The sequence below is a fragment of the Hypanus sabinus genome, chromosome 22 (genome assembly GCF_030144855.1).
Source record: "Hypanus sabinus isolate sHypSab1 chromosome 22, sHypSab1.hap1, whole genome shotgun sequence".
Classification (NCBI taxonomy): Eukaryota; Metazoa; Chordata; class Chondrichthyes; order Myliobatiformes; family Dasyatidae; genus Hypanus; species Hypanus sabinus.
The window spans coordinates 40067545-40092723 of NC_082727.1; the positions used below are offsets into that span (position 1 = coordinate 40067545).

Here is a 25179-nt window from a genome sequence, read left to right on the forward strand (position 1 = left end):
CATTATTATGATATGTATTATTAATATTAGTAGACGAATTATAATCCATTTATTTTAATTGGTTTGCTCTGTCCATTAATGTAAGTTTTAAGAAATACTTCACTCAAAGTATGAAGTCTTACTGAATACTTTATTCACAGTTTAACACTTAAATAGAGATGGCGGCATTGAAAATAACCAGTTGGCTTATCTGATGTATTTTACTGTCTTGTATCACAAGTTCTGTGTAAATGCAGATTAACATTCATCTGTAAGATTTCTGATCTACTTAGCACAGACAGATAGGGAGAACTAATACAGTAGGCCCTTCTTAAATTCTAATCCTATTGTGCAATGTACAACATGTAAGCACAGTGTACTGTGATATAATATTCCTGTGTTTTAAATTAACTTTAGCTCTGTAGGATTCTTGTCCATACCTATTGTTCATTAGTATATAGAGTAGATTTACCATTGGACATGTTCTCAGAAAGTCATTCTGAACTAAATTTATTTTTCTATTACAATATAGATCAGATGAATTGTATGATGAACTGCTTGCAAGTTAGAAAACTGGTTTCCCTAATAGGATTTTCCTCATTAACCTATCTAGCAGAATGACATCAGAAGGAAGACATTTATTGATTAAGTAGAATCAAGCAACAGTTCTTAAAAAATGAATAAAATTTTTTAAAAGTTGAAATAATAGTTTATTCTTGTATTTGTCTCCAAGATAAATTGGTTCATTTCATTGTTTTAGATGCCTCCAATATATTAAAAACAAATAGACCACATATGCTTTCATATGTAAAATCTTGCATTTAGAATGCTTCTGCTCCAATTTTGTGTTGATTTATCAATCTGTTCCCATTTAGAACAAAAACTGTCTGAGTAAATTTATTAGAATTTATTAGAATTGGGCTCATCTCTGACCTCCGACCTGTATGTTGTGAAATTTGTTGTATTGCTACTGCAGCACAGTGCAAGAGATAAATTACAAAATAAATAGTGCAAAAAGGAAATAACAAACTAGTGTGGATGAGGACTGTGTGTTTTCTTCCAACTTTCCCTTCTTGAAGTACACAATCAATTCCTTGGTCTTGCTGACATTAAACGTGAGGTTACTGTGACCATTCATCCAGCTATCTCACTCCTGTATGTTTCCTCATTGCCATCTGTGAATTTATAAATGGTGTTTGAACTGTGTTTAACCGCACAATCATAAATCAGAATCAGGTTTAATATCGCCAGCATATGTTTTGAAATATGTTAACTTAGTGGCACCAATGCAATGCAATACATGATAAATATAGGAAAAAAACTGTGAATATATATATATAAATATTTAAATTAAATAAATAGTGCAAAAGCAGAAATAAAAAAGAAGTGAGGTAGTGTTCAGGGTTTCAACGTCCATTTGGAAATCTGATGGCAGAGGGAAAGAAGCTGTACTTGAATCATTGAGTGTGTTCCTTAAGGCTTCTGTGCCTCCTTCTTGATGTAACAATGAGAAGAGGACATGTCCTAAATGATGGACCCACCTTTCTGAGGCACCACTCTTTGAAGATGTCTTGGATACTATGGAGGCTAGTACCCATGATGGCACTGACTAATTTTACAACCCTCTGCAGTTATTGTAGATATTGCTATTCTCTAGATGCTGCAAAACAGAGTAGAGTAAATGAGATTGCATCCTCTGTAGACTTGTTGTGGCAGTAGGTACTGTATATTGCAGTAAATTTTATCCCCTTGCTCAAACAGGAATTAATTCTAGCCATGACCAACCTCTCAATGTACTTTATCACATTTGATGTAAATGCTACCAGGCAGTAGTCGTTGAGGCAGTTCACCATGCTCTTCTTGGGCTCCAGTATGATTTATATCCGTTTGCAACAGTTAAGAAGTTGAAGATGTCCTTGAACACTCCAGCCAGTTGGTTGACACAGATTTCAATACCAGCCAGATATAGCATCAGAGGCTGAGGCCTTACAGAAGTTCACTCTGTTGAAAGAAGTTCTGACATCAGCCTCTGAGACTTAAAACACAGGGTCACTTAATGCTGTGGGGATTCGTAGAGGTGTAATGTTACCCTCTGTTTCAAAGGATGTATGAAAGGGATTGAGCTCATCAGGGAGTGAAGTATCACTGACATTTATGCTGTTAAATTTCACCCTAAAGGAAGTAATGATGTGCAAACCTTGCAACATTTATTGTGCATCTGAATATGTCTAACCTAACTTTACATGGAATTTTGCCTTTTCACTCTTACAATGGCCATCCATAGGTTGCACAAGGACTTTTTGTAGGATCCTGAATTGCTGTTCTTGACTCACAGATCTAGCAGACTGCGAATTCACTGGTTCATCTACGACTTCTGGTTAGGAAGATTCAGTATGCTCCCTAAGACATACATTCATCCACAGAGGTCTTGATGGCCAAGCACATTCATTTAGATCCAAAGATTAGTCCCTGAATATTGTCCAGTCCACCAGTTCAAAATAATCCTGTAAATGCTCCTCCACCTCCCTTGACTATACCTTTGTAGTGCTCACCACTTTATAACAGATGATGCTTCATTACCAGATATTCCAGGTTGAGGGAGCAAATCAGAGACAGAACCAGCATGTCCATCATTACAATGAGTTAATTGTGAAGCAAGTCCTATCTCATTTGATGCTGCAGTGGATGGTGAAGCCTTCAGGCTTGTCAACTTAATTATGTTGTATTTACACATTCCGCAAGCATTGGGGTTTGAAGTTAAACTGAAGCTTCTGAGGAGAAAAAGGCAGAAAATTAGATTACCAGTACTGAAATTGATTCTAATTATTGAGTGGCTGGAGGGTTATGGATATAAAACTGACATAGGAAGACAGCTCTAAAAGAGGGAAAACCATGTAATCAAAGGTCCAATTAGCTGAGAATTGCTGATACTGAGAGGTGGAAGTGATAAGTTGGAAATGTTGAGATGAGAAGGATGTGCCATGGTAGCGTAGCGGTTAGTGCGATGCTATTACAGTTCGGGGCAATGGAGTACTGTGTCGTCTGTACGAAGTTTTCTCATTAGTGCGTGGGTTTCCTCCAGATGTTCCCATTTCCTTCCACAGTCTGAAGACATACTGGATAGAAGGTGGTTAATTGGTCATTGTAAAATGGCTCACTCAGCCGGAAGACCTCTTCTGCACTGTATTTCTAAATAAATAAATACATTAAAATAAAGAGAGCTGCAGAAAGGTGCATTTCCCTAGAAACACTTCAGTTGCAACTTGAAGCTATTGCTTACATGTCTAATCATATCAATAAAGATATATAAGATGGTTATTTATCTTTATTTTCCCAAAAAGAAAAAAGGAAATAACTAAAATAGAAATCAATAATGTAGCTAAAATCAATAATGTTTCATGAAATATAGAAGCCAGTCACATATTGAATTCTGTAACGATCAGACCTTTGATTGTAAAAATATATCACTGCGTCCATTTTAAATCTTTTAAAAAAGGAACAGTTCAGTAGTCCAGGCATTCCTGTCGCCAATAAGAGACAGTTTTGTGAAGTAGCATCAAATCATTTTTATGTGGGTTAAGAGAAGGAAATTGGACTCTATCTGATAGACAATAGATTTGTAAATATATCTCTGAGTTCTCTGCTAGGATCCCATGTAAGATCCCTTTATCTTCAATGGGACACAGTTGCATTATGAAGTATAGCACCAAAATGTAAAGTAAGTGGGTGACAACTGAAGTCCTCCCCAATATAGGTAGTGACAGAAAACTCAGAAGGAGAGAAATGAAATCTACATGAATGTAAATTGTTAGTTGTAATGAGAAATCTAATCTTAAATAGATGCAAAAATGGGAAAAGAAAGATGTCCTAATCCTTGTGTTATATGTTCTTGATTTATAACATTGAACTACTTTCTGAAATATCCTTGAAGAATCTATTTTGCCATCCTTCTTCAATGAGGTTAAGTATATATAGGGTACTTCAAAGCAAAAGATTAAAGGATTAAATCTAAGTCCATCTTTAAAGCTTGGTTAAGTTCCCAATCCAATTCAAAACAATCTGCATACATCCATGTATGTGTGTGCCCTGCTGGCTTTGCTGCATCATGTTTCCTTATAATTATCAAATGCTGTATTGATTTCAGCAGAAATGCCAATGTTGTAAAATCACAAGCAGTACACACCATCATTATGGAATTGCCCATCATGTGTTATTAAATTCTCTCAATTTTGCTATGAACATTAAAATCATGCAGTAAAAAATGACTGTACCCAAAGCTGCTACGAGCTACTATGAGCAGTGTTCCAATATAATGAAAGATGTGGTCCACTGTGGTGGTATCACCTGTAAACTTGTTAATGCAGTTAGAGCTGAATCTCGTCACGTATTCATAAGTGTACAGGGAGTGAAGAAGGGGGCTAAGGATGCCTCCTTATAGAGCAACAGTATTAGGAATAATCATGCAAGATGACAGAAATAGAATAAGGGTGTAAATGACGTTTCTGTCAATCAATATCCAGCTAGTTAGAAGAATCAAATGGTGGAAGACTCATTCCTGATTATACTTTTTCTTCCAGAAGTTAATAATTGTACTGCTGAACAGCTGTTGAAAGCCTCAGTAGGAGCCAAAAAGCCTTTTACTTTTACTATGAATATTCATTACTTCTATTTACAAAACACATTTTACAGAGAAAATGTATCACAGTGCTTCACAGAAATAGATGGATACCCTATTACAAAAATGGTGATTAAAAGTTGTCATAATGTTTAGGAGGCCTTTTAAAGTAGGAGGAGATGGAGAGTTAGGAACAGGTCAAGGAAGGGATTATAGGAAAATACAACCTTTCATGGTGCAATGAGGCCAAAGTTAGAGGAACAACAACTATTAAATGGACCAATAATTTAAATACAGATGAGAATTTCACTATTGTGCCTTTGGATATCAGGAGCAAATGTCAGCAAATACAAGGTAATGGCTGAGTAAACTGTGCTGTTGGTAAGTACTGGCAGCAGAATTTCAAACATTTTAGTGGGGAGGGGGGAGGTATTACCAAAGTTGATTTTAGGGAGATATCAATGGCAACCACACCAAGTGTAAGGGACAAGTCATGGAGAAAATTTTGATTATGCTGGCTGCTGTATACTGAGATAGCGAGAGCTAGACAGAGTCCATGGAGGAGAGGCTGCTTTCCATGTTGTTCTGAGCTCTGTCCACAACTCTGCAGTTTCCTGGGTGACATGCATAGTTGCCATCCCATGCTGTGATGCATTCCGGTAAGACACTTTCTACGGTAGGTACATCAATAAAAGTTGTTAAGAGCCAGTGACTGAGGATGTAGAGGCATCGGTAAGCTTTCATGGTCATGTGTTAGAACCAGCACAAATACAAAACAAAAAGCCAATGTCTACAGTGGTAGCCGTACTGAAATGAAAGTAATACTTATCATTCAGTAAACAAGCCAATCTCTGCTATTTCATGGGGGTGGGGTTGAGGCTCATCTGACAATCCCATGCAACCTGCTTTCTCTCTGTCTCTGAATCTCTCAATATATCCCTATCTTCGCACGAGTCTCCAGCCATTACCTAGTCTAGGACAAAACTCTTACCCCCTCGCCCCGCACAAAGAAAGTTCCCCTTGTAATACCCTTTAAGATTATTTCAAAGCATAGCACTCTCATCTTCAGATCTGTCCTTTTTGCAAAATATAGCAACAGTTTTGCTGAACCCTGCTGGCAACGCCAATTTATAACATAAAATTATTCCACAATTTCTTTGTGTGTTCTTTCCTGGTTCAGCTCAGGGTGTTCACATATGTATTTGCAAACAAATGGAGACAACACACGTGTTGAAGGCCTCAAGAAAGCACTTTATTACAACTAGCACAAATACAAAAGGAAACAAATGTCCAAAGTAGTAGCCATACAGAAATCAAAGTGATACTTATCATTCACTAAACAAGCTGACCACTTCTATATCTGAGGAGTGAACTCATCTGGCATTCTCACACAACTTGTTTTCTCTTTCTCTAACTGACTCTCTCAATATACTGTTCCCTATCTTAGTACCAGATACCAGTCATGACCTAGCCTAAGCTGATGCATCCTGAGCATCTCTTCCCCCCACCATCATTGCACAAATTAAGTTCCCACTTTATACCCTTTAAGATCCTTTCAAAGCAAAACATAATTATCACCGTAGTATGTTTTCAACCCTCATTGGTACCAGCTGCACCTCCTTATCACTTACAACCTTTGGAGCGGTCAGAATAATTTAGGAAAACAGATAAAAGGTCTGTAAGGAGGAAAACACCATTCATTATTTCATCTCAGGGAGGTGCACTTGTATACATCTCCAGCTCATGACACCATTCCTAACTGACATCATTTCATCTTAGAACTTCCATTTTCTGTTCTAACATATACAAAGGAAGAATCAAAATTAACTCTTTCCTTACCTCATGGCATCTTTGTGGCTGGACCAGGACAGGCTTTTAGTGATGTTCACTCTTAGGAACTTGGGGTTAAACCCTCTCAACCTCATCACCATTGTTATAGACAGGAGCATTGTCAACATCCCTCTTCCTGAAGTCAATGCCAACTCTTTTGGTTTGCTGACATTGAGTGAAAGCTTGTTATTATGACATCATGTCACTAAGCTCTATCTCCTTCCTTTACTCTGAATTATCACTACTTGTGTTGTGACCCTGTGTAGTTGGTATCACCTGTAAACTTGTTGATGAAGTTTGAGCTGAATCTAGTCATGTAGCCATGAGTGTACAAAGAGTAGAGCTAAGGATACATCCTTGTGGAGGTCCAGCATTGGGAATAATCATGGCAAAGGTGTTGGCTGCCTATTCTTACTGATTGCTGTGGGTCAGGAAGTTGAAGATCCAGTTGCAGAGGGAGGCATTGACTCTCAGGATCTGGGATCTGGAATTATAGTATTGAAGGTGGAGTTGTTGTCAGTAAAGAGTAGTCTGGCCTGGGAAATAGTGTGCCTTAATTTGAGGGAGCATTTGACTGTCATGGAGATGAGAACACATGATGACGTTAGGGGCTAATGGCACATAGTTTTCCTGGGGTCAACCCTGAACTGATGATGTGGGCTTATTATGCCTTTTGGCTATGGGTGATCCCAAGAAGCTTCAGTTAATGGCTCTCAGATCAAAGGATTGGTGGACTGCAATGAACAGTAGACAATAGACAATAGGTGCAGAAGTAGACCATTCAGCCCTTCGAGCCTGCACCGCCATTCTGAGATCATGGCTGATCATCTACTATCAATACCCAGTTCCTGCCTTGTCCCCATATCCCTTGATTCCCCTATCCGTAAGATATCTATCCAGCTCCTTCTTGAAAGCATCCAGAGAATTGGCCTCCACTGCCTTCTGAGGCAGTGCATTCCACACCCCCACAACTCTCTGGGAGAAGAAGTTTTTCCTTAACTCTGTCCTAAATGACCTACCCCTTATTCTCAAACCATGCCCTCAGGTACTGGACTCTCCCAGCATCTGGAACATATTTCCTGCCTCTATCTTGTCCAATCCCTTAATAATCTTATATGTTGCAATCAGATCCCCTCTCAGTCTCCTTAATTCCAGCGTGTACAAGCCCAGTCTCTCTAACCTCTCTGCATAAGACAGTCCGGACATCCCAGGAATTAACCTTATGAATCTACACTGAACTTCCTCTACAGCCAGGATGTCCTTCCTTAACCCTGGAGACCAAAACTGTACACAGTACTCTAGGTGTGGTCTCACCAGGGCCCTGTACAAATGCAAAAGGATTTCCTTGCTCTTGTACTCAATTCCCTTTGTAATAAAGGCCTACATTCCATTAGCCTTCTTCACTGCCTGATGCACTTGCTCATTCACCTTCAGTGACTGATGGACAAGGACTCCTAGATCTCTTTGTTTTTCTCACTTACCTAACTCAACACCATTCAGATAATAATCTGCTTTCCTGTTCTTTCTCCCAAAGTGGATAACCTCACACTTATTCACATTAAACGTCATCTGCCAAGTATCTGCCCACTCACCCAGCCTATCCAAGTCACCCTGAATTCTCCTAACATCCTCATCACATGTCACACTGCCACCCAGCTTAGTATCATCAGCAAACTTGCTGATGTTATTCTCAATGCCTTCATCTAAATCGTTGATGACATTTGAGCATGACATACAAATTATTTTTCAAGATTGTGTGTTGTAACTTTTTAATCCAGTTTCTGTAAATAAGATGAAATGTTCATAATGATAATATCATCCTGTATTTGGAATATGACGGGGAAAGGAAATCTGAGTTAAGGTGAATTATAGGTTCAGCTGGACATGAACACTTCAAAGCGCTTTTAGTAGCTTCTTTGTGTGTTAAAATATCAGGCACAAATTTTTAGGCCACTAAGAAATTGTGAAAAATGTAAATTGTTTCTTCCATATTCATATTGACATTTTTGGGGTGTTAAAAACAGTTGCCGAATCTACCGTCTTCTAAGTGTCCCCTTTTATTGTTCAACTGTGTTCAACTTGATTCCATCATAATAATTTATGCAGTAGTAACCAGGGATTCATTTACAAAGGCTTTCTTTCTTCTCCTTCTGCTTTAAATGCTTTTTAGTGTGATCTGAGGTCCTTGGCTCAGCATTAGTTTGCTTATACACATTGGCATCATCCAGTTCAATGTCGCCACCAATTTCTTGATCCCTCACCCGCTGTCCATAAATTATCAGACTGCTTTTCAACTGCCACAAGTCACAGCATTCATTCCCCTCACAAACCTGTTATTTAGCTGCTGTTCCTATTCAACTGGACCAATAGACAATAGACAGTAGGTGCAGGAGTAGGCCATTCGGCCCTTCTAGCTAGCACCGCCATTCACTGTGATCATAGCTGATCATACACAATCGGTACCCCGTTCCTGCCCTCTCCCCATATCCTTTGACCCCGCTATCTATAAGAGCTCTATCTAACTCTCTCTTGAATGCATCTGGAGACTTGGCCTCCAATGCCTTCTGGGGCAGAGCACTCCACATATCCACCACTCTCTGGGTGAAAAAGTTTTTCCGAAACTCTGTTCTAAATGGCCTACCCCTTATTCTTAAACTGTGGCCTCTAGTTCTGGACTCACCCATCAGCGGGAGCATGCTTCCTGCCTCCAGTGTGTCCAATCCCTTAATAATCTTATATGTTTCGATCAGATACCCTTTCACCCTTCTAAATTCCAGTGTATACAAGCCCAGTCACTCCAATCTTTCAACATATGACAGTCCCGCCATTCCGGGAATTAACCTTGTGAACCTACGCTGCACTCCCTCAATAGCAGGAGTGTCCTTCCTCAAATTTGGAGACCAAAACTGCACACAATACTCCAGGTGGGGTCTCACCAGGGCCCTGTACAGCTGCAGAAGGACCTCTTTACTCCTATACTCAATTCCTCTTGTCATAAAAGCCAGCATGCTATTAGCTTTCTTCACTGCCTGCTATACCTGCATGCTTGCTTTCATTGACTGATATACAAGAACACCTAGATCTCGTTGTTCTTCCCCTTTTCCTAACTTGACTCCATTTAGATAGTAATTTGCCTTCCTGTTCTTGCCACCAAAGTGGATAACCTCACATTTATCCACATTAAACTGCATCTACCATACATTTGCCCACTCACCCAACCTGTCCAAGTCACCCTGCATTCTCATAACATCCTTCTCATATTTCAAACTGCCACCCAGCTTTGTGTCATCAGCAAATTTGCTAATGTTACTTTTAATCCCTTCATCTAAATCATTAATGTATGTACCCCACTGGTCACAGCCTGCCATTCCGAAAGGAACCCGTTAATCACTACACTTTGTTTCCTGTCAGCCAGCCAATTTTCAATCCATGTCAGTACATTGCCCCCAATACCATGTGCCCTAATTTTGCCCACTAATCTCCTATGTGGGACTTTATCAAAAGCTTTCTGGAAGTCCAGGTACACTACATCCACTGGCTCTCCCTTGTCCACTTTCATAGTTACATCCTCAAAAAACTCCAGAAGATTAGTCAAGCATGATTTTCCCTTCATAAATCCATGCTGACTCGGACTGATCCTTCTACTGCTATCCAAATGTGTCGTAATTTCCTCTTTTATAATTGACTCCAGCATCTTTCCCACCACTGACGTCAGGCTAACCGGTCTATAATTCCCTGTTTTTTCTCTCCCTCCTTTCTTGAAAAGTTTTGCATTTTCCTTCTTGATGTTATTTCTGGGCTAGAGGAGGCTTCAACTAGACATTTATATCATCACTAACACTGTACTCCATATGCATATCACTACCCAACTTTCTCCTTACTTCAGCCCCACAGCCAGTGAACCCTTTGATTCTGAATATCCCAATGCCTTGTTCTTTCCTCACTAACTATGAGCTCACAGAGAACACCTCTGCCAGTTTAAACTTGCACCACGTTCTTTCCATCCAGCACCTCAATCGTTGCTTTCCTGTATCGGCTCCCAGTTAAATCTTGACTTTAAAATTCTCACCATTTTAGGACTCAGTACTTCCTCTAGCTGTAATCTATCCAGCCCTTTAATTTGCTGAGATAGCTGCACTTTCCAATTCTGCTGCATGAAATGTCCCCAGGTTTAATCAGCTGGCCTTTGGTAGTATTGCATTCTGTATGGAGTTCCTCATTAAACCCCATACCTCTTTACACCCATTAGTATCTATATTGACTTTTCTGTCTAAATATGGCCCAGAATAGTAACTCTCTATGATCGGGCTGGTTTTCTATATTAAAAGTACAATATAATTGCATGCAGTTGTCCATTTATTCAACATTTGCAACTTTGTGCTTAACACAATTTATATCCCACTTAATGTGAACAGTCTGCTTTGTGTAGCTATTTTACTCATTTCATCCCAGCTGTTAATATATAACGATGAATAGAAGTTCCAGTAGGAATCACCCTCATCACAATTAGTATCCATATTTTTTCTTATATCCCAACTTTGACTCAACCAGTTAGCAACCTATGTCACAAGAAAACCTTGGACTGTGTAATTATCTTGAGATCCCATTTTGACAATACCATAAACAATCCCTATTTCATGGTGGTTAATTCAAAAAAAACTCAAATTATCTGCAAGTCAATTACAATGATGCATTTGACCAATCCTCAGACACCTATCCCTGAAATTAATTATCAGTAATTTCCATATGTGATATTATAATAGTCTGCAATTTCTCCTTTTTCCTTCACTACTCCTCCAAGAGAACCACAAATTTATCATGGTTTGGAGGCTTGCGTGCCTAAAGACCAAGAGAGCTGGAGTCAGGGCTTTTGCTCTTGCTAGAGTCATCCTTGCCAAACAAGTCAAAGGGTAGAGGCCAGACTAAGAGCAGCCCACCAGTCCTCCAGGTTTGGGAGTTCAGCTCAAGGTTAACAACCCTGACTGATGAAACAAAATTGTTACGGAAACAGCAATGAAAAATCCTTCTACATCTGAGAGGAACAATATCCCTGGGTCTCCACTGAGGACTTGCATGAGTGACAGCAGCAAAAACCAAGAGGATGCTACTGACATGATGAAGGAAGCCCTGAACACCACAAGAGATGGAGGACTTTCATTGCTGCCCAAAGTGCCAATGGTGTAATGAGCGGTAACTAAGTTTCACTACTGCTTCTTCATACTTCTAAATAATGAAGTCATAATGTAATGTAATAATGAAAAAGATTTTGAAGATTATCACTAGTGCATCTCCAATTTACTGAACCCTTGCTTGAGGTAAAAGCCATCACAGATGACACCAAAGTTATGGCCTTTCACATAATGGAAAGTCACCCTTGCAGAATTCAATCACAACCTAAAAAAAAATTGAGATAACAGAATAAAATTTGCACTCACACAACTTGTGGAAAGTAAGTAGATATATAAACTCAAAGTTTATTAGTTTTTAACACATGTTCTTCATGCAGTGCAACTGATGTGGCTTTGTGTTACAAAAATAATCACAAGACCAGCCACTTTCTAGGAACATAATCCACATCCCCACCCCACCCTCAAACCCTGTAACGTGGGGGAAATTGCGTGTACAAACCTAACATTTTGCTTTCCCTCAGTCCATATTATTAACTCCCATTACTGTTTTTAAAACTTGTTTTAAAAGCATAAATTCCTCGTTCTGTTTTTTTTTGCTTCTTTGCACATTTGATAATATAGTTATACACACAAAATGCTAAAGGAACTGAGCAGGCCCAGCAGAATCTATGGAAAAGAGTAAACAGTCAACATTTCGGACCAAGACCCTTCATCAGGATTTTTCAAATTGTTTATTTCTGAAATATATAATTTTTAATGTGTAACGCAATAGAAGACTGGATTTATGTGCAGTTTAAATCATTATTAATTCAAGGTCCTGAGTACTCATAGTAACCATATTACATATGTTTAATTGTACTCCCTCTCATTTTGTCATCAAAATAGATATGAAATGCTAAAATACACGTAATCAGAAGAAACAGAACATGTTTTGCCACTATGTTGTGACAGCATTACCAGTAGACTTTTATTAAAGATTATATTTCAGTTGTAAATTTATTTTGATCATTTCCGTTTTTAAATGTTGCCTCAAATTTTCAGTAGCTACACGAGTTTTCGTATATGCAAACCTAAAAATCAAGTGCAGTTAAAATAACTTAATAAAATCAACTGGTTCCAAATGATGTGATGCTAACAAAAAAGCTGACATTCTTTAATGGATAATTATACTAATGTAAACAAGGTGATATTAAGATGGTAGTTTATTGATCGTTGACTGTAAAAGAGTTGATTTTTCCTTAAAAATAATAGGTAGTTATTTTTATTGAGTTTGTTGAACTAGTAGTCGAAAGGATATGCCAGTGCTCATTGTTCAACAATTTGTAATGTATGTGTTTGTAAAAGTTATTAAAATATTTCACATGTTCTGGATTTCCCTCCACGTTTGCTTTCCTCGTTTCCTTTCCCATCGCCTCCTACTCCTCCATTTGCTGCTGCAGAAATATGAGAGAAATTTGACTTGTTTATGTTGATCTGATACCTAAAAAGTTCAAAGTAAAACTTAATTCCTAGCATTAATAATATAATCGGATTAGATTTTTTTCTATAGAACTCTGGGCCAGATGATCTTGCCTAAACTTGTCACCCACCCACTGCAGAGAAGCAGGTGAGCTAATGACCTGTCCCAGACAGGGATCTACTGCAAGTAACTAACCAACTTGGGCAGCATGTCCTGAGCTCTGAATTGCTTGACAGCTCATTGGTAGTCAAGGGTATTACAAGTTTTTGAATGTCTTGGATATTCGATATCTAAAAGCCAATCAAATAGATTTAAATGTTTTTAATGCTTAAGCATTTAAAAGTTCAATTTAATGTATAACAATAAAACACTAACAAATACTTTTCTCCTTCATTGGTAAATCCAACAGTTATGTCCAGCACACAGAACAAATAATCAGACAATAATAATCCAGCATGTGTCAGGCCTTCTCCTTTGCTTGTATATGAGTGAGACGTGCTGATAGACAGCAGCTCCCAATCAATCAGCCTATATTGGGCATTAATCCTAATCTTCAAAAAAATATTTAATCCTTGCTGCATTTTTGGCAGATTGTGACAGGTTGTGTTAAGACTAAATAATAGGAACAGAATTAGACCATTTGGCCCATGAAGTCTGCTCAACCATTTGCTCATGGCTGATCTATTATCCCTGCATTTTCTCCATAACCTTTGACAACCTTTGTTTTGTCACAAAGAATAAAACACATTTTAATACAGCTATTCAGCTACTAACATGAAATTCAAAGGGAGTCTCCTTTTTGTTCTGCTAGATAAAATGATTCAAAAAAATTACAAAATTAAAAACTGCTCAACCTTTTTTGGCTGCCATTTCTTCTTGTTCCTTTTGTTCTTCAAGCAGCTTCATTTTTGCTTCATACTCATCGGCCAGCGATTTCCATTCAACTCTGTTGTTTTGAAGACCATCATACATGGGTTTTATTTCTTTGTGGAATCTTGAAAATTCCTGGATCAGGCAATTAAATGTCAGTTTTGTGATGTATATGTAGTACTAATATTTTTAAAAAAGGTGGAATCTTGAAAATTCCTGGATCAGGCAATTAAATGTCAGTTTTGTGATGTATATGTAGTACTAATATTTTTAAAAAAGAATCTAAATTCTAAATTGAATTTAAAGTGAAATAAATTAATTTAATAGAATTCAGACCAGATAAATATAAAATGAATATTTTACCTACTTTATACACAAAGGTACACACGAAGTCGATGAAACCAACTTGTAGTTTAGGGAGTTCGTCTCTTTTATTTCTGTCCATCATGGGCTGATTAAACAAGAAACATCAACAATTAAGCTAGTGTGTGTATTTCATTTATAATCCTACTCTGAGCATCCTCAAAAATCTTATTGATTAAACACTTGTTAAATTCATAAGTTCTGTCCACTATCACTAAGTATCCATGAAATCAAGTTGTAGATTTGAAATGATGTTAAGTCAGCATTAATTTACATCTTGTGAACTTACGATTGGTTGCTGCTGTAAAACTGTCCGTTCTAGATCACCTTGCTCCCAGAACTCATTGGCAACCATCAGTGCAACCTGGAGCACAAAATACAGAGGAAGAAAATAAAAGTGAAAACGGTGTACTACAGATAGAAATGCAGAAAGGACTCTGATACAGTCTTACTCCCTCACAACAAACTGTCAGCTTATTCTGGTACTCATTCATTAACATTTTCAGAAAAATTCAGTCCAAACTTCACAGAAAATTCTCAGTTTCTCTTTTTCCATGTGTTACAAGCTAAAAGAGTGTTTCTTTCAAACCCCAACATATAAAACTATACTTTCAAATGTTGAAAAACACAGATGCACGTTACAGCCAACTAAAATGCAATGACTTTTGCTTACACCACCATCTTAAAACAAAATTACAAAGGTTTGAATACATATCTCTATAGAGAATATATTTTTTAAATTGCCAGGTCCCTATTTTTAATACATTTCTAAATTGCTAAGATTGTTCCTGGAATAAATTCAAAACATTACAAAGTTTATGTTTCACCATTAATTTGCGTTCATACTACCCATTTAATCAAATAGTAAAACAGGATAACTAGTAAAACAAATAGTAAAAATAGCAATTTGTTATAAAGTACTAATTTAAATTGTTAACAATGTTAGATTTCTAGTCTTTCAGAATTTCATTGCAGTTGATTGGAAATTCAAATTGGTGCATAATATTGATGGCAGCATGGTTGAGATCAACAAGTTTACTACCTTGCTTTGTACTTCCCAGGGCTTTGTTATAGCAGACAAGTCACATCCTGTCATCATCATTGCCCTGCAAAGGTACAAGTGCTTATTTGGTCATTACTGTCAAAATATTAAGGTACTCTTTCCAAAATATATTTGCCAACAAGGGAAAAAAAGGTACATACATGACAATTTCTTTCTTGGTTGGGTCAGATGAAATAAACTTTATGGCTTCTTCCTCATTTTCCATTTGTTCGACATTGTCTACAATCTTTTGAAACATTGTCCTTTTCCTGTAAAACATTTCAAAAAATGTAATGGTGCATTTTCCATTTATACTGTTATTAATGGCTTACTGTTTTACTCTGTGGGTACATACTATATTGTGTCAGTTTTCATCACCTCTAAAAAGAAAGAATCAAATGGAATTTAAAGAGCTTGCCTTTTTGATCGTAAGACATGGGAGCAGAATTGGGTCATTCAGCCTATCAAGTCTGCTCCACCATTCCATCATGGCTGCTTTATTAACCTTCTCAACCCTATTCTGCTTTCTCCCTGTAACCTTTGACACTGTAACTAATCTATCAACCTCTGCTTTAAATATACCTAATTACTTGGCCTCCACAGCTGTCTGTGGCAATGAATTCCACAGATTCACCACCTCCTCATCTGTTCTAAAGTGACACCCTTGAGTAGGTGTTACCTTTGGTCCTAGACCCCCAATATAGGAAACATCCTTTCCCTGTCCACTCTTATCTCAGCCTTTCTGTACTCAATAAGTTGTAGTCACAACATACTCAGTGCTGAATTATCTGGGTTTGCAGGTAGTACTGCCAACAGTACCCAAGTACTCTGTAAAATGAACACAAGCAAGATCTCAGGTAGAAGATGAGCAGGTGTGAAATGCCAAGCAAGACCAATTCAGGACTCTCCAATAAATTTCAAGTGGGAAGGTGTAGAGAACACTGATTTCCCAAATGATATTTCATAATCTCTATTCCTTTTATTTTTTGTTCATGTTCTTTTAAATACAATAGCTAGCCCAAATTCAATTTCACCCTCATTATGTGGTTTATTTCCTGCTCTTTCTAAGGACCAGAAACTAGCATGGTGTCCTACCTTAAGGAATGGGGCTTAGAAAATCCCAATTTATTTTTAGATCTTCTATTTTCTTCCCTTTCTTTTATTAGTGTTTTGGGCAGTTGTATATGGTACATTTACTATAGTTAAACATTCAAGTAAGAGATTTCAGTTTCAATGAGGACATTCCACTCCATTAATAATGTGCAGCTGCTAATAAAGTGAGGAAAAGTACTATTTCCAAAGAACAGACAAATTCCTTTATAAGGTCAGCAAATTGATCAGAAAAGAAAATCTTTTATTGCCCTGCTTCCTCTTACCAATCCTTTTCCTTCATCTTGATAATTTTGAAGTAAACAGTCTATTCCTTCTGTTGCCATGCATTTCCAGATTTTAGTTCGAGAATGGATGTTTTCGTTCATTCCTTCTCAATTGTAATTTTTTAAAGTGAAAATCTGGGAATTCACTGGTAAGTCTATAAAGAAAATCAAATGATGACGTACTGTTCTTGAACCATTTGGTTCTTGAATCAACTGGCACAGCCCTAATCACTTGAGCTTGATCACTTTGACCACTTTGATCACCTTACACTAAAAGGAACTTTGACTTTTTTTTGTTCTAATTGTCTTCTTTCTTAGTAAAATTATGCTAATTTATGTTTTTCCTGTGAATGCTGCTTATGATATGTGTGCCTATGGTGGTGTTACATTAAGTTTTTAATTGCACCTGTGCATTCCTGCCCTTGGCATTAAACTCTATTTTGACTCTGACCATTTGTAAGTCTTCATAGCACACTGCAAGAACAGTATAACTTTTCTCAAGAGTATATTTATATTTTGATTATAATGTCTCACCATTCTATTTATGTTTAATTTCTTCTCTACTATCTCCTGCCTTAACAGTGATGTACTGCTGGTTGCTTTCTGCATTTCCTTTTGTTAATTCCATTCAATTTATCCTGCAAAATATTTCCACTGATCACTAATGTACTGTACATGATAGTCGTTCATTTATTAGAATGCCTTTATAAATCCATTTGCTTCCTTTATCTGCACACACTTTCATCACTAAGGAAACTTGTTTCTCTCCTCCATCTTGGAAACCCACAAACTTATCTTCAACACCTTCACATTCAATCATTATAATGCTTTTTTAAAAAATATTTATATGTCAACTCTGTCAGAATCTGTATTTTGTTTTCCTTAAGGTATCATTCATTGTTAGATGTTTTAATCCATATCATCACCAGTAATGTCAAAATGTGTACCTTTTTCAGCAGGAGGCAGTACCAAGAAAAATAATGTAAAATAAACACGTACTTGAAATACAAGGCCAAGTCAGTCGCGATTATAGCAATTTCCATTAAATGTATGACTGTTTCATGCTGACGTTGGTTTAGGTTTTGAAAAATGTTTATACTCTGTCCATTGAAGAGAAAATAAAGAAAAATCAGTAACATCAAAAATGTGTATCCTATGACTGTTTAAAATAGTTAATTTATACTGATATACGAGGAGCTATTTGACAGACTGACCTCATCCTGAAGTAGTGTTTTACTGTACTCAAGGTGATGTCTTTCCAAAATAGAGGATCCATGCAGCCTTGCTAGAGGTGCTTGTGATCTGTAATGGAGCAATATTATAATACACAGTCAAACTTCATGGTATTCCTCAGGGTGGTTTTGCCCTCGAGCAGGGTTACCTAGACATCTCCCCATCAGCTCCAATGCGCTGTTTGGCATGGCAGTGGTTTAAAGAGTCATGACTCTGACCTTAATTGATAAGAATGTCCATAAAAATATCATTTTTGTGTATGTCATCCACGTTTATACAATTAAATGCAGAAGTCAGGAAGTTACTGCCTGGGTTGATTTTCTTCTCCACATGCTTTGCTATGCATTTTCCCAGAAAAATCACCTATAGAATGGATGATGTTGCAATATTGAAATCAGAAAACTTAGGGCTGATTTTTAGTTGTTCTTTCTATTACCCACAAGGCTACTCAGTCTGGGTCATTTATGGATGGGCAATAAATCCCAGCCATTGCCAGTGAAGACACATCCTAGGAATGAATATAATAGTTACTCTGGGAATTGCTACTGTATTCACTGTAGCAGTTCATGAATGAGCCCCACCACTACATACTCCAGGAAAATGGAAATAGTCAATAATCATGAATCCAACCAGGCACAGCCACATCTGGAAAATGAATTTTCAAGGACTATTAAAAATTATCTTCACTTACTTCATCTGGTACAAGTTATTGGTGCCACGGTGATCAATATCATGACAGAAAGCTGCAGTAACCATGGCGAAGGCTTCTAGATCTGAATAATATTTCTTTATTTTACCTGTCTACAAAGGAATGTGGAAGTTTTAGAAATACAATAAAGACCAATTCAAAGTTCTTTCTGAGTACTTTGGTGTTGGAATTATCAAGCACAAATTCATTTGAAGGATTGCATCTTACCATTAGAAGTGTAAACATGGTCTGTCCTACGTTAAATCCATGGCGCCAGTTATGGTAGGTGATATCACGATAACCTTTCCTGATTGTATACATCCATCGGGTCAACACCTGAAGCAGAACATAGTATCTTTATAATATAGGTGTTAGGTAATGTAAAAAGGCATTTTCATACAAACCCATATTTGGCAGTAATTTAGATAATATTTCTAAATTGAGAAATAAGATGGTTAAGATTGTCACTGCACTATGATTGCGCTTTCCCCAAAGTAATCAAGAGCACACATTTTCTCTTATTAGAAAGGAAATTTAAGTCAAATTATACAAGATAAGACAAAAATGCAATGGCCATTCCAATCATCCATTTCTCAATAACATCCAAATATACAAATGAGAATACAAAGTTACTTTCACAACAATATCTCTTTAGATTCTTGGAGCCTAATATCGTCGAATGGACTCTGCTATCTACATTCATTGGCCCAGTGTTACGATGAATTCAGGACCTGGTGGTGAGAGAATTAAGGCGATGCACAATAACTATAAAGCCACTAATCAACTTATCCAGTACTTGTGGGAGCCAAAACAATATAATACTTAACTAAAGAAATGCCTATAGGCCCCAAGACTACTGCAGAACACATTTGTTTCCTCTTCTGGCCCCAACACTGCTTGCAATACTTGCAAAAAGTTGTGGATTTGGCCCAGTACATTACACTTAAAATCGTCCCAACCGTTGAACACACCTACATGAAATGCTGTCATAGAAAAGCAACATCCAACATCAGAGATCCCCACCACCCAGGTCATGCTCTCTTTTCACTGCTGTGATCAGGGAGAAGGTAATGGAGCCTCAGGACTTGCACTACCAGTTTCAAGAACAGTTACTACCCATCAACCATCATGCTCCTGAATAAAAAGGGATAGCTACACTCAACTTCACTTGCCCATCACTTAAGTGTTCCCACAACCAATGATCTCACTTTCAAGGACTCTTTATCTCTTTTCTCATTAATCATTGCTATTTATTTATATTTGCATATGCACAGTTTATTGTCTCCTGCACGCTTGCTGATCTGTCATTGACCCTGTTATAGTTACTAATCTGTAGATTCACAGTGAATATGCCCGCAAGAAAATGAATCTCAGGGTTGTCTGTGGTGACACATGTACTTTGATAATAAAATGTACTTTGAACTTTGTCACAGTCTGGTGGTGAAGCCCCTCCATAGGTTGTGTTCACTCCTAAATATATTAGTTGGGAAAGAGATACCTTACCCCTTGCACAAGCAAGTTCTCCTTCCCCACAGGTTGCCACCACAACTGTGCCCCAGAAGAGTACAGTAAATTTAGCATAGCATGTCCTGCCGAAGGGTCTCGGCCCAAAATGTCGACGGAACTTTTCTCCGTAGATGCTGCCTGGCCTGCTGAGTTCCTCCAGCATTTGGTGTGTGATGCTTAACCGTGTTCCTCAATTAGTGTTTAGAAATGTTTCAGTGAGCTCAGCTACCCATCACTCGAGAAATTAGCATAGCAGTTGAGTCAAGCTAGTACAGGTACCTTCAACCCAAGATACCAGGACTCCAGAATCCAAATTAAAAGAAAACAGCTGCTTAGCAATATTTTTTTGGAAAGTAATTAGTTGAATACAAAAAGGTACAACTGAACATGACTTAAAAAGACTCACATCTGCTGGTATTTTGAATTTTTCAACGGCCTTTATTTCAAAGAAACACTGAATTCCATACTTGATTAGATCAAACTCTGAAACAGGTAAGTCACTGAAGTGAAATTCATAGAGTTCAATTTTGCACGGATCAGGCAGTTCTTCTTTCTATCAATGAGATTCAAGTTATAATAACATGATTAAACAAAATGGCAAGTAATTCCCAATTCCCAAATACCACCCAACAGGCAACAATGTAAAAAGAAACAACAAATGTAATTTACCAAGATGGTAATCATTTCTTTTTGTTCACAGTCTGCAGTGCCCTTGTCCAGCTTCTCTTTTGTTTTCTGCAAAAAGATTAATTGCTCGGTAGAACTGAAAATGTTTGGATTTATTTTCATTGTTTTAATCATTAATGAATCAGAAGTTTATATTCCTATACCTACCAAAATGGTCTGCAGTTCTTTCTCAGTGCACTTTGAATGGTACATTAACATTTCTGCAGCGATATCTTTCCTGCTCTCCAGTTTATTCATCTTATCATAAGTATCAGTGTTCAGGAGTGACCATCCCAGGAACTGTGTCAAGGTCTGGAGCAACCAAGTAGCTGGAGTTAGTAAAGATAATCTATACCAAAAGCGTTCTTAATAGAAATTAGCCTAGAATTTCTTGTGGAGAAGTTATAGAGTCATAAAGCACTACAGCATGGAAACAGGCCATTCTGCCCATGTAGTGAATGCTGTTCTGTTATTCTGCCTAGTTCCATTGGCCTATACCTGGACCATAGCCCCACATATTCCTGCCATCCAAATACTTATCCAAACTTCTCTAAATGTTGAAATCAAACCCAGAGCCAGTCCTTCTGCTGGGAGCTTATCTATATTCTCACCGCTCTGAGTGAAGAAGCTCCCATTAAACATTTTCACCTTTCACCTTTAAACCATGACTTCTAGTTCTAGTCTCACCCAACCTCAGTGGAAAAGGCCTGCTTGCATACCACTGAAAATTTTGTGGATGTCTATTAAAACTCCCCTCATTCTTCTATGCTCCAGGGAATAAAGTCCTAACCTATTCAACTTCTATAACTAAGATCCGCAAGTCCGAGCAACATCCTTGTAAATTTTCTCTGTACTCTTTCATACTTATTGATATCTTCCCTTTTGATAGGTGACCTGAACTGTACTAAATATTCCAAATTTAATCTTACCAATGTCTATACAACTTCAAAATATGTAACATCAACTCCTGTGTTCAGTTCTTTGATTTATGAAAGCCAATGTGCCAAAAGATCTGTTTCTTGTGCATCTACCTGCAACGCCGCTTTCAAGGAATTTTGGATCTATATTCCCAGATCCCTCTGCTCTACTATACTCCTCAGTGCCCTACCACTCACTGTGTAAATCCTACCCTGATTTGTTCTACCAAAGTGTAAAACCTTCCACTTGTTTGCATTAAATTCCATCTGCCATTTTTCAGCCCATTTTTCCAGCTGGTTAATCAGCGATCTACAAGCAAATTTGATACAGAGTTCAAACCTGTACAAAAACATTATTTGCCACCGTTTTAAAACATAATAGATGAATCTGAAATATAATTTGATAAGATTTTCATTTTGAATTTGTGCCCATTCTGAACCAGCATACGTGAAGGGAATTTCTATTTGCCAGTGCTTTACATGGGCTACGGAGCTACAAAGGAAAATGAACCAGGGTAAACGTTGCGAAAAATGGAGTTTCGGGATTAGCAGAAGAGTGGGTAGAAGTTACTTTACCATTTTCTCTTCAGTCTTCAGGATCAGAAGTTATATGACTTCATGTTTATTTATTTCTATGAGCACAAATTTATGGGAATTCTGGTTAGATTCTGATACTTAAGTGATTTCCTTTATCATGAACATTTCTAAATGCCCTTTTAAATGTGAAGTTTTATATCAGTTTCTATATGTAGTGTGGAGGTGGTTAATATTCAATACTTGCAGGATATAATTAGACAGACTACACTGGTGGAAGATCTGTGCAGTAAGTTGTGACAAAGGCAACCTTGTTTCCTGTTACAGCTAAATTATTATTCTTTGTTCAGTATTGGATTACAATGAATTGTGGACAAGTGAATGTTTTTGATATCAAATTGAAGGTTTTTGATATCAGATTGAAGGTTCTGAGATAAAACATAAGCTCCATGCTCTTCCACATCATACCACAAGAATTTCATTGTCTAATTGACAAATGTTCTACCAACTTCAGAGGACTGGGATACACCAGTGGCCTTTTACTTCAATTAGTTTCTCCCTCCATTAATGTTCAATGAGTAGGGCTTTCCCCATGAGCACTGGCATGTCATGGTTGCAACAGGAACAAGTATATGGAACACAAACAAAATGCTGGTGGAAGGCAGCATCTATAGGGAGAAGCACTGTCGACATCCTGACAAAGGGTCTCAGCCCAAAATGTTGACAGCGCTTCTCCATATAGATGCTGCTTGGCCTGCTGTGTTCCACCAGCATTTTGTGTGTGTTGCTTGAATTTCCAGCATCTGCAGATTTCCTTGTATTTGCAAGTATATGGACATGAGATTCTGTAGATGCTGAAAATCCAGAATGCCACATATGAAATACTAAGGAGCTCAGCAGATCAGGCAGCACCCAGGGAAAGGAATAAAGAGTCGATGTGTCAGGCCAAATCCCTTCATCAGGCATGTACATTTGTCCCACAGCAGGAAGATGGAAGGAAAAAACATTCTCCATGCTCTTGAAAATGATAATTCTACAAGTGTTATGAAAGCAAATCCAAAAGGTACCTACTTCAGTGATCTGCTCATCATATTCATCAAATGGTTTGCCATCCTTTCGGTTGTAAAATGTAGCTATTCCCACTATCTCTTCTTTCTTATTCACAATTGGCAAAGACAGGACATTCTTTATAACCCAACCTGTTTCATCCACTGCTTCTTTCTATGAAAAAATGTTGTGAGAGATATAACTAGTTGTATAATAATGTCATGAGATTTCAGCATTGCAAGTCTCTAAAGGATAATGCCAGTTTATAATTTAACTATCAGTAAGTTATAGCAAAAGTGTGCATGTGCTATTAATTCCTATTTTTGAAGGACCATCATTACCTATTTTGTTTTAAGTCAGTAATTCATCCAACTCATTAATATTTGTTGAAGTATTAACTGTTAATGAAGAAGCCTATTGCATGCAAAAATGTTTTTAATTTATTCATTTTTACTCATTTTTATTTGTATATTTATTGTAAAATACCTGTTTTCATCTTCATTTTAAAGACCTAGACCTTCTCTCCTTTCAAGCTACTTTCCTGCATTTATGACAACTCTCTAAAAAAATTGATTGAATTGCTTATGCGAAGGGAGTAGACTTTCCTGTCCAAAATTTTATAACTGGATGTTGACCAGGAAACCAACAATCATAATGGAATACTTGCAAGTGCTTAATTTTTAATAAATGTTCACCTATTATTGTGACAAATCCAAACTAATTAGGTCATCTTAGTTGGGGTTAGAGTACACCTGCTACTTACAGTGAAAACTATGACTCACTTCCTGGCTTGAATCTAGTCTGATCTTCTGGAACCAAGGTGAGAGAGTGCTATGCTAAGTTGCAGTTCTTTACCATAAAACATGGGAGCATCAAGTCTGCTCCATCATTCAACCATGACTGAGTTAATATCTATCTCAACCACATTCTCCTGCCTTCTCCCAATAACCTTTGATGCCCTGAATAACCAAGAACCTATCAACCTTTGCTTTAAATATACTCAATGATTTGGCCTCCATTGCCATCTATGGCAATGACTTCCATAGATTCACGCCTTTATTCCTTCTATCAAAATGCATGACTATATACCGCCCTACATTATATTCCATCTGCCACTTCTTTGCCCATTCTTCCAAAATGTCCAAGTCCTTCTGCAGACTCCCTGCTTCCTCAACACTACCTGCCCCTCCACCTATTTAATGTCACATTATGATCACTGCCTCCTGAAAGTTTCTTTACATAAGCTCTCTAATCAAATCTGGTTCATTACACATCACCCAGTCCAGAATTTCCTTCCCCTGGTGGGCTCAACCACAAGCTGCTCTAAAAAACCATCTCATAGGCATTCTACTGATTCCTACTCTTGGGATCCAGCACCAACCTGGTTTTCCCAATCTACCTGCATATTGAGATCCCCCATGACTACCTCAACATTATCCTTATTATATGCCTTTTCTTTTTCCGATTGAGATTTATACACCATATCCTGACTGCCATTTAGGGGTTTCTATATAACTTCCATTGTGGATTTTTTAAACCTTTGCCATTTCTTAACTCTATCCACAAGAATTCTACATCTTCCAATCCTATGTCACCTCTAAAGATTTGATTTCATTTTTTTTTTTTTACCAACAGAGCCAACCCACCCCCTCTGCCTACTTGCCTGTCCTTTTGATAGGTCCCATTCTGCCTCAATGTTGTTTAGTCCTTATGTTACTGTCAGAACTTATTAACATGACACATATTGGGTATTATTTCAATATAAATACTTCCTCTCTGGTCAGGTCTTTCATTCAGACAAAAATGCATATATTTGAATGGCCCGTAATCAATATATGCCAGAAGTAAATGCTACACTTACTTGAAATGTGAAGTATTCATCTGCTGGGGCATTCATCATGTTGCAGATCTGTCAAAGTTCAGAT

General features: G+C 37.5%; 2 protein-coding genes across 5 annotated transcripts in view; one reads left to right on the forward strand and one right to left on the reverse strand.

Moving 5' to 3' along the window:
- Window positions 1-12924, forward strand: part of fra10ac1 (FRA10A associated CGG repeat 1) — a 70204-nt gene extending 57280 nt beyond the window's left edge. The window contains exon 15 of one of the 2 annotated variants that reach the window (XR_009507453.1): window positions 11226-12924. The gene's annotated coding sequence lies outside the window, so the exon portion shown is untranslated. Of the gene's footprint in view, window positions 1-511; window positions 1192-11225 lie in introns of those variants that run through there. The other variant, XR_009507452.1, reaches the window with a different exon arrangement.
- pde6c (phosphodiesterase 6C, cGMP-specific, cone, alpha prime) overlaps window positions 12885-25179 on the reverse strand; it is a 34717-nt gene continuing 22422 nt past the window's right edge. For 2 of the 3 annotated variants that reach the window (XM_059947575.1, XM_059947574.1), the window contains 14 exons: window positions 25116-25163; window positions 23279-23428; window positions 20925-21068; window positions 20760-20825; window positions 20497-20643; window positions 18813-18920; window positions 18588-18697; window positions 17878-17965; window positions 17663-17763; window positions 15449-15556; window positions 15288-15351; window positions 14535-14609; window positions 14250-14333; window positions 13052-14017 (listed from right to left, as the gene is read on the reverse strand). In XM_059947575.1, coding sequence (XP_059803558.1) covers window positions 13862-14017; window positions 14250-14333; window positions 14535-14609; window positions 15288-15351; window positions 15449-15556; window positions 17663-17763; window positions 17878-17965; window positions 18588-18697; window positions 18813-18920; window positions 20497-20643; window positions 20760-20825; window positions 20925-21068; window positions 23279-23428; window positions 25116-25163 — 1449 coding nt within the window. In that variant the 3' untranslated portion in view covers window positions 13052-13861. Of the gene's footprint in view, window positions 12954-13051; window positions 14018-14249; window positions 14334-14534; window positions 14610-15287; window positions 15352-15448; window positions 15557-17662; window positions 17764-17877; window positions 17966-18587; window positions 18698-18812; window positions 18921-20496; window positions 20644-20759; window positions 20826-20924; window positions 21069-23278; window positions 23429-25115; window positions 25164-25179 lie in introns of those variants that run through there. The other variant, XM_059947573.1, reaches the window with a different exon arrangement.